This window comes from Cheilinus undulatus, linkage group 6 (assembly GCF_018320785.1).
Source record: "Cheilinus undulatus linkage group 6, ASM1832078v1, whole genome shotgun sequence".
Classification (NCBI taxonomy): domain Eukaryota; kingdom Metazoa; phylum Chordata; class Actinopteri; order Labriformes; family Labridae; genus Cheilinus; species Cheilinus undulatus.
This window is the reverse complement of record NC_054870.1, coordinates 11,290,200-11,305,904: the sequence shown is the minus strand read 5'-3', so window position 1 is coordinate 11,305,904 and position 15,705 is coordinate 11,290,200. Positions and strand designations below refer to the sequence as shown.

Sequence of the window (15,705 nt, the reverse complement as noted above, 5' to 3'; positions counted from 1 at the left end):
TGTAATAGTTACAGGAAAGGTTAACTTTTTTTGTGAACGCTTGTATAAAATGGCTGCTAGTGGAGTGATTAGCTCTTACTTAAGGCCGGCCCAGACTAGATGAATTCAGCCAGATTTAAGCCCGCAGCTCGTCATCAAATTTTGAGAATCGGGAATGACAAACTGTCTTGTAGTGTGACATAATTAAGGACACGTCCAAGACTCCTTACGATTCCTTATGACCACGATTCAACAAGACTAGCATGTCAGAATTTTTTGTACATCGTCGTCTAGTTTGACACCCTGACCTGACATTACGACGTGAATCTTGACGTCTGATATCAGGAGAACATTTACTCATTATCTTTGCATCATCATTTACAAGATTTACCACTTCTATCCCATTTTATTCCCTAAAACTAATGTGCACATTTTATTTTGTTTTATTTACGTTATCACATGCATACCTTTCTATCTGAAGGAGAGCCAGTCCATATTGTCCTCCTTTTGATACATCCATACTTATTATCCATAATCCAATCCATAATTGTTTCTTATTTTCCTTTTTTTGAGCAAAAAGACCACCACAATCACACAGAGCACTTCTGTTGTAGAGTGATTGACACTCTTTGGCCCGCCTGCCGACAACCTGTGAACTCGCACTCAGTCGCGGAGACAGTGGTGACGTCAGCATATGCTGAGCGGTCCCGACCACTCTTGTAGTGTGGCCAGGCTGTTGGCCAAGACGGGACAAGATTTTGGTCGCATAGTCTGACATGGTGCCATCATTAACGACCAAAAGAATCATGTAGTCTGAGCCGGCCTTTAGCCGCAGTGACAGATTTTTCAGAATTGGACAACATGTCTTTATTAGAAACAAGGGTAGGGAGCAACACTGAAAGCTTTCCGTGACAGAAAATATGTTTTCGCTCTTCTGACGACCTGCTTCGACATGAGTATGTGATAGTTATGGGGAAAGGATTAGTCGTTGCGACTGGGTGTATGCAATGCATGCTAGTGGAGAGATTAGCCCAGACTTAGCCACAGCGGCAGCTTATTCAGAATTGGACAACATGGCTTTATTAAAAACAAGGGCAGGGAGCAACACTGTAAGCTTCCCATGACAGAAAAGATGTTTTCGCTCTTCTCCTGCTTTGTTTCAGCATGGGTATGCAATCACTACGGTTACAGTTTTTTGGCGTATACAGGGGCAGCTGCCATGAATGGTCCTTCCCTTCCCAAATGCTTTCTATGGGAGCTTTCCCAGATGATTGTGAAATATGTTTAGTCGATCTGGTGTTTCAGGTTAACTGTCCCTCCTGACAGGACTTTAAGTTCTAAACTTTAAGGGTCCTTCAAATCTCAACATACAGACATTAGGGACAGCACAGGTCCACACCCCAAAAACTAATCACTTTGCAGGAACACACATTTCAGTCTGGCATTTCAACAGGCATCACAGATAACTGCAGTCAGCCATATACTAGGTTTTAACATAGTCTTGTTAAAAAGCTTGGGTCTGAACTACTTAAAGGATGTGAAAGCGACCACTTCAAAATGTGACCTATTGCAAACCTATGCTATTTGGGCATGGGTTTGCAAGTACATGTATGAGTTTATCAATGTATTTGTAATTATTCAATCTGTATTTTTCATTGCTTTTTTACTGTACTACTGCAGGGCACTCTTGGAAAAGAGACACTGGTCTCTTTGAGTTCTCCCTGCTAATAGAAAGGATAAATAGAAAACACTACACAAATGTTAAAAGGTGTTTCAGCATAACTCACTTGTTTAAAGTCCAAGATGATTCAAAGAACCAGGGTTGACTTTAAACAAGCTCAGAGAAGCAGCTATAAACACCATAGCTTTGTGCACTTGCCGGTATGTCTGCTAAAGCCAGGTAAAATCAAACATAAACACAATATTTCAAAGAAGTTCTTCACAATGAAAGCCTATAGTTGTTATTTTGTTCAAGTGCTGGACATGATTATGCCATCATAGCCTTGTTTATGGGACATAAGGGGCTAGTAGCACCTGAATTTATAACCCTTTAATTTTGTCATACCGCAATAAAAATATATTTTCGCTCAGCTCTAGTGTGAATGCAGCTGTAGTGGCAGCTTTATTAGAAACAGACCAAAAAACAAAAATGTTAAAGTATGTCAAAGGGCATGTCCTACCTCTACAGATAAAGTGCTGACTCTCCTCTGATTTCAATTTTAAATCTTCAGTTGAAGTCACATTTTCTTCATGACAGGACCGGGCCTTGACGTCCTCCAGAGAATCCACAGCAGCCAGACTGGACGTGTGAATATTTCCATTCAAATCCAAACAACCGTGCAAGCAAACTTCCCTCCTCTCTGTCCAGACCTCCGTTATCAAGGGTGGTGTAGCGGCTGCCCTTTTCACAGTCTTTGATGGAGGCTGCTCATTAGAGACGCTGCAGGAGGCGTATTAGGAGAGAGAAAACACATACAGAGGGTTCAAAGCCTGTGATAATTAGTGCTTATGTAAAGAACGGTGTCAGTCATATGCAGTGGAGTATGTAATGAGAAAGAAAATGGAGAAAAGAAATGAAAGGCCAAAACAAAACCTTTGACAAACTTATCAGAGGAACAGATATTCATGTATATGATACATGCAACAAAACAAAACACAACACAACACAAACAAGGCACAAGACATTTTACAGTACAAAGTGGCCTAATGCGACATGATGCAATATGTCACAATAAAATATAATATGGAAATTGGTCTGTTTACTGGAGAGGTGCATGGGCCCTCTTCAGCACTGCAAAGGTGCCTCTAAGCAAATTGACAAATTCCTGACTGTTAAGTCACTCTTTCATGTGCAGCCACTCACTCTGATATATCTAGATTAGTTCATGACTACTAGGCCAGTGCTTTGATAAAAATTGATATAGAAATAAATATATCATTACATACTCCCTGTCGATATGTTTATCCCTAAAGAGGTTAAAGATTCAATTTGACCACAAATGCTGAGACAGCACTTTTGAAATACACATCCCCATCATCTTGGCAGAGATGACGTTTTTGCACTTCTACCAACCATCCTCAGCAGTTCAATCCAAAGACAAGCTCCGCTGTTCATAGCCTGAGACAACACCTGTCTGATGAGCTCAGGTTACTACTGGAGCTGTGCATGTCTGCTACTTCATTTCGTCTTGTCACTGGCCCGAAATAAATGTGACAGGACAGAACATTTGTCCAATCACCATCTGAGAATTTTTTGAAGCCCTGCCCTTTTCATATGCTTTGTCTGGGAGGTTTCCCCAAAGAATGTGAAATATACCCATGCAATGGATATATGAAACAGTATCTAGCTACTCCTTTTCATCTTGCCATACAACAGACCAGTTTCATGTACAAACCTAATTTCAAAATTGTTGGGACACTAAGTTAGATGTGATAAAAACAGAATACAGGGACCTGCAAATCCTTGTCAATTACTGGAATGTAGCTCAAAGACAAGTTTTTTTGTTATTATTTTTGAAACAAACACTCATTCTGAATTTGATCCCAAAAAAAGTTGGTAAAGGGACGAGAAAAGACTGGATAAGTTGTGGAATGCTTATAAAACACCTGAAACATTCCACAGCTCAGTAGGGTTAACTGGTAACAGCTGATGGAATTATGACTGGGGATAGAAGGATAGAAGTCATTCACAATCGATGACAGTGTGAGGTTCTCCACTTTTTGAAGGACTCCATGGGCCAATAATCCAACAGTTTCTGAACAACTTTTGTCAACATGCAAGGAATCTAGAGATTTCACCATCTACACTCAATAATAGCATCAAAGCATTCTGAGAATCTGGAGAAATCTGCATGTTTGGGGTAAGACTGAAAAAACAACACTGAATGCCTGAGACCTATGACCCCTCAGACAATTAAAACTAGCGTCCCTCTGTGATGGACATTAAAATAAGGGCTTGGCAACACCTCAGAAACCCTTATAAGTCATGACAAGCCATGACAATATGCAGCAGTGCTGACTTCTCTGGGCCTGGGCTCATCTGAGATGGACTGACCTAAAGTGGAAAAGCGTATTGTGGTCTAACGGGTACACATTCAAAATTGCTTTTGGTAATAATGACCATTGAGTCCTATGGGCTAAAAAGGACAATGACCATACAGATGATCATATAAATCATATAATAAAATTCAAAACCCAACATCTGTGATGGTGTGGGGTTGTATTCGTGCCCATGGCTTAACTTGCACATTTTTGAAGGCACCACTAACACTGAGAGGAGCATATAGATGTTATAGCGATGTAATGTTTCCATCCTGATAACATCATTCACAGGAACATCCTTGCTTATTTCAGCAAGACAATAGCAAAATAGTAAAGACTGAACTGTCTCCTATTGAAAATGTATGCCCCATTATGAAGCATAAAATATAACAATCAAACCCCTGCACTGTTTCATCACTTAAACTGTACATGAAAAAATATGGGAAAAATCCACTATCAATCCACATCAATTCAGAAGATAAGGTGTTACAACACAGCGTTATGCTCCTGTACAAAATTTTATGATATTAAGATATTGCAGTCATGAAATTAAGTGTATGTTTATTTCCATAAAACCAATAAAATGTACCAGTTTTTTACATTAAATATTGTATTTTTCTGTATTCAAAAGGTTGAAAAGGGTTTGCAATTCACTGAATTCTGTTTTACGTTTTGCACTATGTCCCAGTTTTGCGGAATTAGGGTTTGTAGAGTCCAGAAAGCTTGGACCTCCTGGTTGTGCAATCTGGTTTTTATCATTTACTCATTAGACAATATTACTTGAAATGTGACAAAGTACAATAAATACCCCAACATTTACACATGTAAAAATACAGAGACTAATAACTACTGTTACAATAATGAAAGTAAATGTAAAAAAACTTTGATAATCAAATATGACACAATACAGTAAATAAAATATGACGACCACAGAATAAAACATGTGGAAATACACAATACCTTATGATACGACCAACACCTTTCAGCACATTATAGTATAGGACAACATTAAACTTTACTTTAAGACATCATACTACGAGACACAAGAATGCTTAGGCAACAGTGCTGTATATGATATTATATGATAAGAAAATATACAACACAAAGACAAAACATCATTTAGCAAGATAAATCACAACCAAACACAGTAAAACACCACATGATACATAAGAAACAGTAACTATGTTAGAGTTAAATGAACCACCTGTTGATATGGAGACTAAGATCGTCCCTCTCTCCCTGAGCTGATCCCTGTGAACGGTCTGTCTGTCAGATGAAGAGCATCTAGAGCATCTATCTCTCTGTAAAGCTGTGATGTCACCCTCACACAGCATATTAAAGGCTCTCTCCATACTGCCCTTAGCATAAGAGCCTGGCAACGCCAGAACAAAACGACGTCTCTGACAGCTCCGTCTTTTTAGCTTGTCTCTAGCTTACACTGAAATGAAAAGAGAAGAGCAAAGTGTGAAATTTGTTGCCTTCATTCATGTATTCAGCCTTACACTTAAGGCCCCCCCCCCCAGCCCTTTGGGCTACTTGTCAGCATATCAATATCAGCACAGGAGAGGCTTTAACTGTATCTCGGTCTCTCAAGCCCAAGTATAATGTAGAGCCGTTTCCATAGGTACCATTCATGCTGCAGGCTGAAGTTTATGCATGAAGTGGGTGTTGTGTAAATGCTCATTTAATTTCTCTTTTATGAGTGATATGTAAGAGTGCTGAGGAGGTAAGGTCATCCTCAGCCTGCCTCTATTTCAGTACCCACTTAAGGGAAAAAAAAATCAATCCTTTTTAGATTAATAGTAATTGTTCTAACAGCACATCTGTAATTCATAATGTGGGACAACTGTTCTGATTAGATTCATTAGACAACCAACGCTCTAATGACAGAACCGACCTAAGGATTATAAAAATGATGTATAATTGTTGGGTTAAAGGCACATTCATGTTTTATATTGAGCTATAATTTGGGATTTATCCAGCAACATTTTGCTTCTTACAATGTGTGTAAAAAGTAAGGCATAGAGCACAAAGAAACTGGAATAGTTTACTTAAATACACAAAGGTTAGTTTTGAATGTAATATGAATTAAACCAAAGTGTGCCAGCTCTTATTTTCTTTAAGAGCCAGGTGTTCATGCTGACTGGCACATTGGTATTTACACTGAATATTTCTTTCTGTAGTCCCTTCATTAAATCTGGAATATAAGATATAAAGGATTAGGGCCATGGGTGAGGGAAAAAACATGAGGCTGCACACTTTTAGAATAAAGTCCAGACTTCAAGAATAAAGTAGGAAATTTAGTTTCAAGACTGAAGTCAAAATGTTGAGGAAAAAAAATCAAAGGGTTGAGAATAAAGTCTAAATATCTTTAAAAATACAGGTTTTTCACCTGTCAAAGTTTTACAAGAGAGTGGCAAAGAGAAAGCCATGTTGAAGAAAACACATTAACATATCAGGACTATAGTTCACCAAAAGTCATGTGGGAGACTGCACCGTCAAGTGGGAGAAAGTTCTTTGGTCTGATGAGACCAAAATTATGCTTTTTAGCCATTAGACAAGATGCTATGTTTGTCAGACATCAAACACTGCACATCACCACAAACACACCGTCCCCACTGTAAAGCATGTTGGTGGCAGCATCAAGCTGTGGGGATGATTCTCAGCAGCTAGCCCAAGAAGGCTTGTAAAGTTAGAGGGTAAAATAAAACTGGAAAAATCTAGGAAAATCCTGGAGGACAATATCATTCAGTCTGCAATAGAACTAAGGCTTGGAAGAAGACTTATTTTGCAGCAAGAAAATGACCCGAAGCATACGACTTAGTCTACACAGAAATGGTTTAAAGAATGTTCTGTTCTAGAGTGGCCGAGTCAAAGCCCAGACCTCAATCCAACAGAGATGTGGCTGGACCTGAAAAGGGCTTTTCACATCATATCTCTGTGCAACCTGACAGAGCTGGAGAGGTTTTGTTAAGAAGATAGGAGTACAACTGCAGTGTCCAGATGTGCACAGTTAATCGAGACTTATCGACAGAGGCTAAGTACTGTAATTATAGTCAAAGAACATCCACTGACGTGAAGAGGGTGAATATTTATGCTGTCACTTATTTTACATTACATATTCTAACTAATTAATACTACTTTGTAGAGATCTGTTTTCACTTTGACATTTCATAGGTTTTTATATTTTTTTTGGTCAAAAAATTTAAATTTTGCTGACCATGATTGATTTATAAAATCAATGAAAGGGTAAAACCTTCAAGTGGGTGAATATCTTTTATCAACACTGCAGTAGCACTGTTTTGCGCTATATAGTGTTTGCACATCTACTAGCTACATTGTGGTAGTTGAGCTCTCAGCCTGTGGTGATTGTTGTGAGACAGTGTCAGCAGTGTCAGGTCTCATGCAGTGTGGCAGCTAAATGCACTTTCAGGGAGTGTTGTGTATCAGCACTTTATACTGGTATAGGTATAAGTCACCCCAGTTTAAACACCGCAGACATTTTTATACACAGGCTTTCATGGTAAATAGACTGAACTTTAGTATTTAAATAGCACCTTTCACTGAGCCAATGAACACACAGATCTCAAACAGGACACTATGAAACAGAGATGGGGACTCGAGTCTGCATCTTGGACTTGAGTCCCCCACTGAGCTGCACTTAAGTCACAAACATCAGTGACTTGAGACTTGGACTCATGCGCAAAAGACTCGAGACTCGACTTGGACTCATGATTTTAGTCATGTACGATCTTCGGTTTTTAATTTTTCCATCATGATCTCTCGTCCCCCTGTCACTCTTTTCCCATTTTCTCCTCTTCCATTTGGCGGTTTGTGCGTCATTTACGCAGCACCGACAGCTGCTCTCCTCTCTTCTTCATCTTCTTTCATGCTGCATAACAATGACACACAAATGTGATAGTTCTGCACACACCTACTCTGAAACGCACGCTAGAACGTTGGTAGTGCAGACTTCAGGCTTCAGTCTGTTGAGGGCAAAAGTTTCAGAATACCTAAACTCAGGATCAGCGTCAGTGCTGTGTGTGTGTGCGCTCCAGCTGTGTGTGTGTCTCTGTGTCGCCTGCGTGAGCCATGGGTGTGCGCAATGTTAAAATATGATTTGGTTAAATATTCCCTTAATATCATATGTTTATGGGGAACAAATTAATGTTAGAATCTTTGCATTGTTGCCTATCGATAATGTACAGATATAAAAGACGATAGGAACATAAAACTTTTAATACATTCATGGAGGCAGTGAGAAACAGAGACAGATGGACAAGAGGCTGTAAAAGATAAATTAGTAATAAGGAGTCCAGGAGATTTCAGCTGAATAAAGTGAATGTCAGCTTGATTTTACCCATATAAAGAAATTTACACCATAAATAATGAAAGGAGTTTCTTAAGGAGACTGGAGGGAGAAATACTCAGCATACTCCGTTGAAGATCTGTCTGAGTGAGAATTAGAAATGATGATTGAGTTTTTATTTTAGGATAAACAGTCCATTAACAGTTAGTGTTTTTGTGTTGGTATAAAATTACTACCATTAAAGAAACATATCTGACAAACAAGAACATTTAATCTCCAATGTCTCAGTGTCTGTCTCTATCAGTGAAGTATGACTCATGTCTTTGATCTACCACTAAAAGTAAGTCTGTATCCAGACAGGAAGTCAACTACTTTGATATGCCTTGACTTGTAATAAATAATTGTTTCTACAGTGAACTGCATATCTTTGAAAATGTTAATAAAAATTTGATCGCAAAAAAAAGGAAGTCAACTACCCCTTTAAGAAAGTGGAAAGATAAAAATGCGAAATAATGGGATTTTAAACTGCCATAACTACAGACATTCTGTGATTTATCATGATTATAATTTTCAATCTTTTGATTCTCTCTATTATGAGCTATTCAGGCTGTCTCCTGCATGAGATAAGTGTAATGACATGTGCAGTTTGACAAAGTATGATGCAACGACGGAACAGCCTGCCAGTATACAGACAATATGCACTTAAATGCACTGATTTGCCTCCGGTGCACGCCCCTGGACCCCCCTGAAAAGTCTGGAGTATGTATGATCAGAATGGTACCACCTCTGCCTTGATTTGGGCCAGGAAAAACCCTGCCAAGTTATGCAGCCCATTTCTGAACACACAACACATCAAACTGTAAAAGCAGATGGGTTGTAACAGTTCAAGACTACACTGGGTGCCACTCCTGTCAATTAAGACAGAAAACTGAGGCTACAATTCGCACAAACTCAACACAACTGAAAAATAGAAGACTGTAAATGTGCTAACCTTGTCTGATAAGTCTCAATTTCTGCTGCAACACTTGAATGATGGGGTCAAAATTTAGCTTAAACCAAATGAAAGCTTGCCAGGCCACAGATAACAAACTCCTGTTCGAACCTGATCATTTCTAAAAATCCACAGCATGATTGTTATCGTAAAAAATATTCTGCTTCAAAGAAATATTTATCCGTGAGTGGCCTTTCAAAATAAGATAAGATTTTCATTCAACATTTGTTTGCTTGCTGCACTCTAAAACCAGCTGCTGATTATTCCACAAAATTAATAACAGGGAATATTATCAGTTAGCCTGATTTGACAGCTCAGCTCACACAGCTGTAACTGTCCCCTTCAATGTTCTAAAAAGGTCTAGTTGTGTAGGACATCTTTGGTCTGAACAGGGGCTTTACGAACTGTAAGTGAAGACAGTGAAGGACTAACAACACAAGCTTTACCCCTAAATACACAGAGTTCCTTTGTATGGTAACATATTAATTTATGGGAGCCTAAGTCTGTAAGTGTAAGTTTAAAGTCATACTCACAGTGTGGATGGGCTGTAGTTCACCAGGCAGTGTAAGACACCAAGCAAGTCCTCCTCCCAGTACAGGTGGCTGAACCGCTCCTTCACAACACTGGCAAACGTGTGGTATTGCAGGTCCTTCAAGGAGAAGATGTACTCCCCTCGAAAAGAAAGAAAAAAATGAATATCTATATAAATATGTCAGATAACCTCATCACAGGGTTAAGAAGAGGGTGGTGGCGTTGCTGCTCTATTCACTAAAGCAAATATGTGTTGTAGAAAAATTGAGCAGACTTTTTTGCACCACAAACAAAGAGATATCTGTTAAAATGCCCCGTCGAGTGTACTTCTTCCATCTTGACGTCAATGGAAACAGAAAGCATATGAAATTTAAGTGAGTGTTATCTTCATTCTCCACCTTGGGGCATCCAGTCAGCTCACTGTGCTATCACAGTGGAAAACTGTGTACTTGAGAGCCTGTGTCTCCGTGTCTAATCCATGTGTTTAGGGCATTAGAAAGCCCTCTCTGTGGAAAGATATTCTTAGAACCACATCTGACTCAAATATATTTTAAGTTCATACGAAATATCACTAAACAAAATTCGTATTCATAGTCACTCCACACAGATTCTAGTGCCTTTATAATGCCGTGAAACTGCCTGAGAATTTTGAGCGTTTAGATGTTTCATACATTTCATTGCACAGTAAGTAAATTCTGCTGCCAGAAGGCTCTCAGTCGAAACAATAGCTAAAGATGAGTAGAGACACAGTTCAGCTTTGACCATCTTTGCTGTTACTTCTTGCTTTGAATTTTAAACTTTCTTCAATAAAAACTTTTCTTAGTAAGGTGGATTTACTCCAAAGTAACACCCTCTGTGTTTTAGAGATGAGTTTTACATAGTGAAGGAGAAGAGCTTAATAAAGTTATCTTCTTGGTTCTGAATATTACAATATGTGCAAGAAGTGCCATAGTTGCTCAAAAATATACACTTACAGTGCTTAACAAATTTATTTGACCACCTGTCTCAGAGACCATCCAGCATCATGAAGTGCTTTAATGCGGACTCTTTCATTTTCAGTCAGCTCTCCACGTTTTACCATTTTGAACAGGAATGAGGAATTTCAAACTGAATTCACCTTTTCATACCCAAATTTGAGCCGGCTCACTGGGCTTCTCTGAGAAGTCAGAAATGAATCAAGCATAACATTCAACCACTAAAACTCATTTTTCTGTTCAGGAATGACAGTAAATAACTATAATTTCACATATTAATCAAGAAATATTAATGTGCTTTACTATTTTTTCAATTTTTTTGTAAATCAGTACATTTGAAAATTCATTGATAACAATAATTATATTTTAGCAATAAAAATATCATTTGGGTTAAAGAGCTTCTACATATTGGTGTATTAACCATTGCAGAAACATAAACAATGATTTTGGTTATTACCAATTTTTACCAGTGCTGTTAATTTAGGGCAGCTGTGGCATACACCTTACTTTGGGTGGTGGTCTATTAAATTTGTTAAGCACTGTATATCTTGGCTCAGTCATGTTTGGTAACCTTCTAAAACCCTTGATGTTCATCACTGAAAATATCTGTAGGTTTTTTGTGAGATCAGGGCTCCTACACGCTTTTAAGAATCAAAGTTTAAGACCTTTTATAGGACCTGACCATAGAAAAATGAACACCACTTGTGCGGCAACCGATCAAAAATTACAGTACATGGGACAGAGCTGAATTCCATAATTTTATGCACTGTAACTAAAGTGCCTACTAATATGATGTATTTTTGGGTCATAAAAATATTAATATAATTATTTATGCCAGATTAAGTTCAGTGATATTAATCACAACATACCCTCCAAGCAAACTGGTATACACAAAAAATTGAAATGCAGCTAGAAATGACTGTTGGATAAAGACATGTATCAGTCAAAGTTCTTTCTAGAATTTAAGACCTCTCATAAATAAAATAAGACTTTCTAAGACTTTCTATGGCTTTACATTTAAAAAGTCCAATTTAAGAACTTTTAAGACATTTCAAGGATCTGCAGGAGCCCGGTGATATAGTCAACGATGCAGTATATTCCATATTCCACCATATTCATGGGATTGTGAATGCGTAAGAGTCTTTTGGCCTGTTCCTCCCATCTTTGTGAATCATTTTGTGGCAAAAATTTGCCAAGTGGCTCCTCATGTTACTCATATTCCTCATCAAGTGCGTCACCATAGTCAGGCAGTGTCTGCATATTGTTTTTTGTTTTTCCATAACCTGTTCCCCTTTCTCATTTCTTGACACACAAACAAAATGCGTCCAGACGTCAGATTTAAAAGTCACTAGAGCCTCCATAGACTGTAAAAGCTCGCCACTTGTAGCATCCAACATTTTCAAACTGTTAAGCCAAGCCAGTGAGTGGGGCGCAAAGGATGATGGGTACGCAAGGGCCAATGGTTACTGTGGTTCTCACTTCCCTTCAATCCACGCCACTAAGAAAAACATACACTTTTGCCCTGAGGACCTATCATTTGAAACTAACATGTCCATGACAGTATTAAGATGCTTCTGTCACTCCAATACAGCAAAATGAATGATACTGTTATATCTCTATTGTTGATATGTCTGTCATGGCAGGCAAAATGACAAGAATGCACCGTTACAACTGTAATAATGGTGGCTTTGAAACATTTTTGTATTATTTGAGGTAATATATACTGGTCTAGGTCATACTGAGGACAATGTAAACAGTTTAGTGCAAGGAATCACGCTGAGTACCTTTAAAGGCAGTGGTAGCCATTTCAAAACAGGGCAAATGCCAGAAGGGCTGCCCAACTTTGGGCTGTTTGGGCCAATCAGTATGGCTCATTATTCCACTGATCCTAAAAAAAAGGTTTGTCACAAAAAACTTTGACAAGAAAGGTTACAATGAAACCAAAAACTTTTAATAGCAACCTAATTTTGTTTGAGCCAAATAATTTCCCCCATGATCCTTTAATTCTAGTCAGAGTGGAAAGGCCAAGTGAGGGAAGAACTGAAATCTCGTGGTTACACAGCATCACAGGGAAACAAAACAGAAAAAAATAAAGTTGATGAGAATGCTGATGGGTGAATGAAAAAATAACAAATTTAGGGTCTATTCATACCACTTTTGGAGTTGCCAATGTACCTAGCAATAGCATTTCTTCAACTAACAGTGCTATTGTTTGCATTGGTGATGACAAGGACATCACATAGTTGGCGTTATGGTTTGAAGAGTCACTATGTGACCTTTCAGTTTGCGGATACCCATCTGTGCTTGTTGTAGTTACAGCTCATGTAGACAGTGTGCTTACAAGTGCCCTTTTATTTGAATTTTTTAATAAATGTCAAAAATAAACACTGGGTTAGCCCATAACACCAAGGGGAGAGGTTTCTCCACACTGGAGTTTAATATGCCTGAGGAGAGGAGTGTCACAGGACATTGTGGAAGTCCTTCTCCTGATGGAAAAAGACATCGTTGGGAGGCTGGGCAGGATTCAGGAAAAAAGCAAACTGCTTGGAGGCTTGTTAACTAGGCCTACACGAGAGACAGATGCATTTGTTTATCATGTACACAGAACAATGCTCTTTTTATGTTATGATAAAGCTCCTGTGATAGTAATGCACTGACCTTATGCAGTGTTTTTTCATATATTCTTGCCCTACTGTTAAACACAGTGTAGCTGTGCAGTGTTTTGTAGGAACATGTCTCAATAGAATGGTTGAATTATTAAATACTGACCTGAAAAAGCTGATTTTCGGGGGTGTTGTACCCCGTGTTTGTGCTGAATCTTTCTCTTGGATTTGTATTCTGTGTTGTGCATTTCTCAATTCTAGCTGTCTGTAAGTGTTTGGTTTGAAATTTCTATGTTAATATTTGGGTTGGTTTTGAAAAGTAGGACCTGTTGAAAGCTGGGGCCTTTAATAAACCCTCCGCCACTGTTTAGAGGTACAGACACTACACTAAGATTAAATAAACATATGTGCAGCTATGGCTGAAATTCCAAATACTACTACCTGTTTATCTGCTACCTGTTGTCCATTCAACTGCCATTACTTTAAGGTTTCAATATGACGCTTAATCAATTATTTTTTCAGCAGTTGTATACTTTTATCCAAATGCTTCGGCTTAAAATGCAAATTTCCTTCCATCAACTACAACCTCTGTCAGTTTCTCCAACTATTATCAACTTTTGGTCAAGACAATCTCCCAAAAGTATCAAAAGTTTGATCCACATTGCTAGAAAACATATTATTTTATAGTAATTGAATAATATTGTTCAATTACTGCTATAAATCCTGAACATTTTCCTATTCATAGAGGTGGATTTAACAGTAGTGGTATTTAACTTCAAGCTTCCTTGAAGAACTTTTGATTTGGTTGGTTCATTAAAATTGAATAGCCAGCTTGAAAAAATGTTTGTATGTTGCCAAATAAAAATAAAATATATATATAAAACTCAATCCAACAAAATTGTCAGCTCTAACCTTATAATGCAAAAGGACAGACTGTTGGGTGATTTATTTTTTTTTTTTTTATAAGTGTAACTAACTAAAGCTCATTCAATGGACACCTCTGTCACCAAATAGGAGCAAAAAGTACATATAAGGAAGAAATAGGTATCAGGTTTGTGTCACATCAATAAACATTAATATAAAACACTTACCCATTGCTACATCCTCATGTCCGTTATCCAAACACCCGTTAAGTGAAAACTCTCCTTTTAGCAGGTCAATCACCTCCCGCAAGGCCGGGTGGATTTTAGGGGAGGTAGACTCATTTGGAGACTCGTCCTGTGTCTGTGGATCTGTTTCTCCACTGTAAGATCTGTGTACTCTGTGCTCCAAAGCGTCAGAAACGATGGAGCTACCTTTGAGATAAGAGGAAGGTTGGCAACGATACTGATGTTCAGACTCATTCAGACAGTTCATAAATCCACCATCAGTGCTCTCTGGAGTTGGGATTAGTCCCTGTAGAGGCTCTGGCACCAGGGACAGATCTATGTCCAACCCAAGGAGAGACTCTGGAGCCCGAACATGAACAGGCACCAGGGAGAGCTGTCCTGTCCTGGGATCCTGATGGAAGAGGTAGTTATTGAAAACCCCACATCCATTCAGGTTAGAGGATGACTGCTGGGGAAGAGAGACTTCCATACAGGAAATATCAGGGAGAGAAGACGCAGCCAGTATATTGTCACCAGACGCTGTAGTTAATCCTGTTTGATTGACAGTCAACTCCTGAGTATGTGGACTGGGTTCAGTCTGAGGAGAATAATAGTGCTGTGAGTGTGAAGTGAAATCAAGGCCTCTCTCCTCGCCTTCTGCACCGAGTTGTATGAATCCATCCACAGTCCTGAAAAATAAATTGCATTCACATTTCAATTCAAAGTGTGACTGAGATTTATAAATAAAGAGTCATAATCAGCCACCGTGTAGCTTAGCTGAACATTAAACTAAAAGTGGTGAAACAGCAGCACAAGTTCTGCTCATCCCTGAACAAAGAAACTTTCAGGCATGTATGGGTTTTGTGATAAAGTTTTTCTTCTTCATAGAAAAAAAAAACAAAAAACAAGCACATCAGCTTAGCATGGCTACATTGGGGCTGCTCCTGGCCAATGTAGGGCCTGCAGCAGACTTTTAAAGACACGCATTTAGGCTAAGTTAAGGTCCCATTATTAAATGAGTTTTAATTAAATAACGTTATTGCTTTATAAAATCTGAAAATAGTCAAAAGCATTATTTAAGCCGCAAATTCTGGTATAGAAAATTAAACCAAAGTAGAAGTGCAAAAAAATACAATTCCTCAAGTGTCCACTTGAGGCTGATTCAAAAAATGTCAAAGTCCCATAAACA

General features: G+C 38.5%; 1 protein-coding gene across 1 annotated transcript in view; it reads right to left on the bottom strand.

The window, feature by feature from the left end:
- Positions 1-15,705, bottom strand: part of LOC121510727 (kinase non-catalytic C-lobe domain-containing protein 1) — a 94,273-nt gene that overhangs the window by 25,369 nt on the left and 53,199 nt on the right. Inside the window, exons 15-17 of the mRNA XM_041788914.1 lie at positions 14,520-15,205; positions 9,854-9,992; positions 2,160-2,419 (exon numbers count right to left, since the gene is read on the bottom strand). Coding sequence (XP_041644848.1) covers positions 2,160-2,419; positions 9,854-9,992; positions 14,520-15,205 — 1,085 coding nt within the window. The remainder of the gene's footprint in view (positions 1-2,159; positions 2,420-9,853; positions 9,993-14,519; positions 15,206-15,705) is intronic.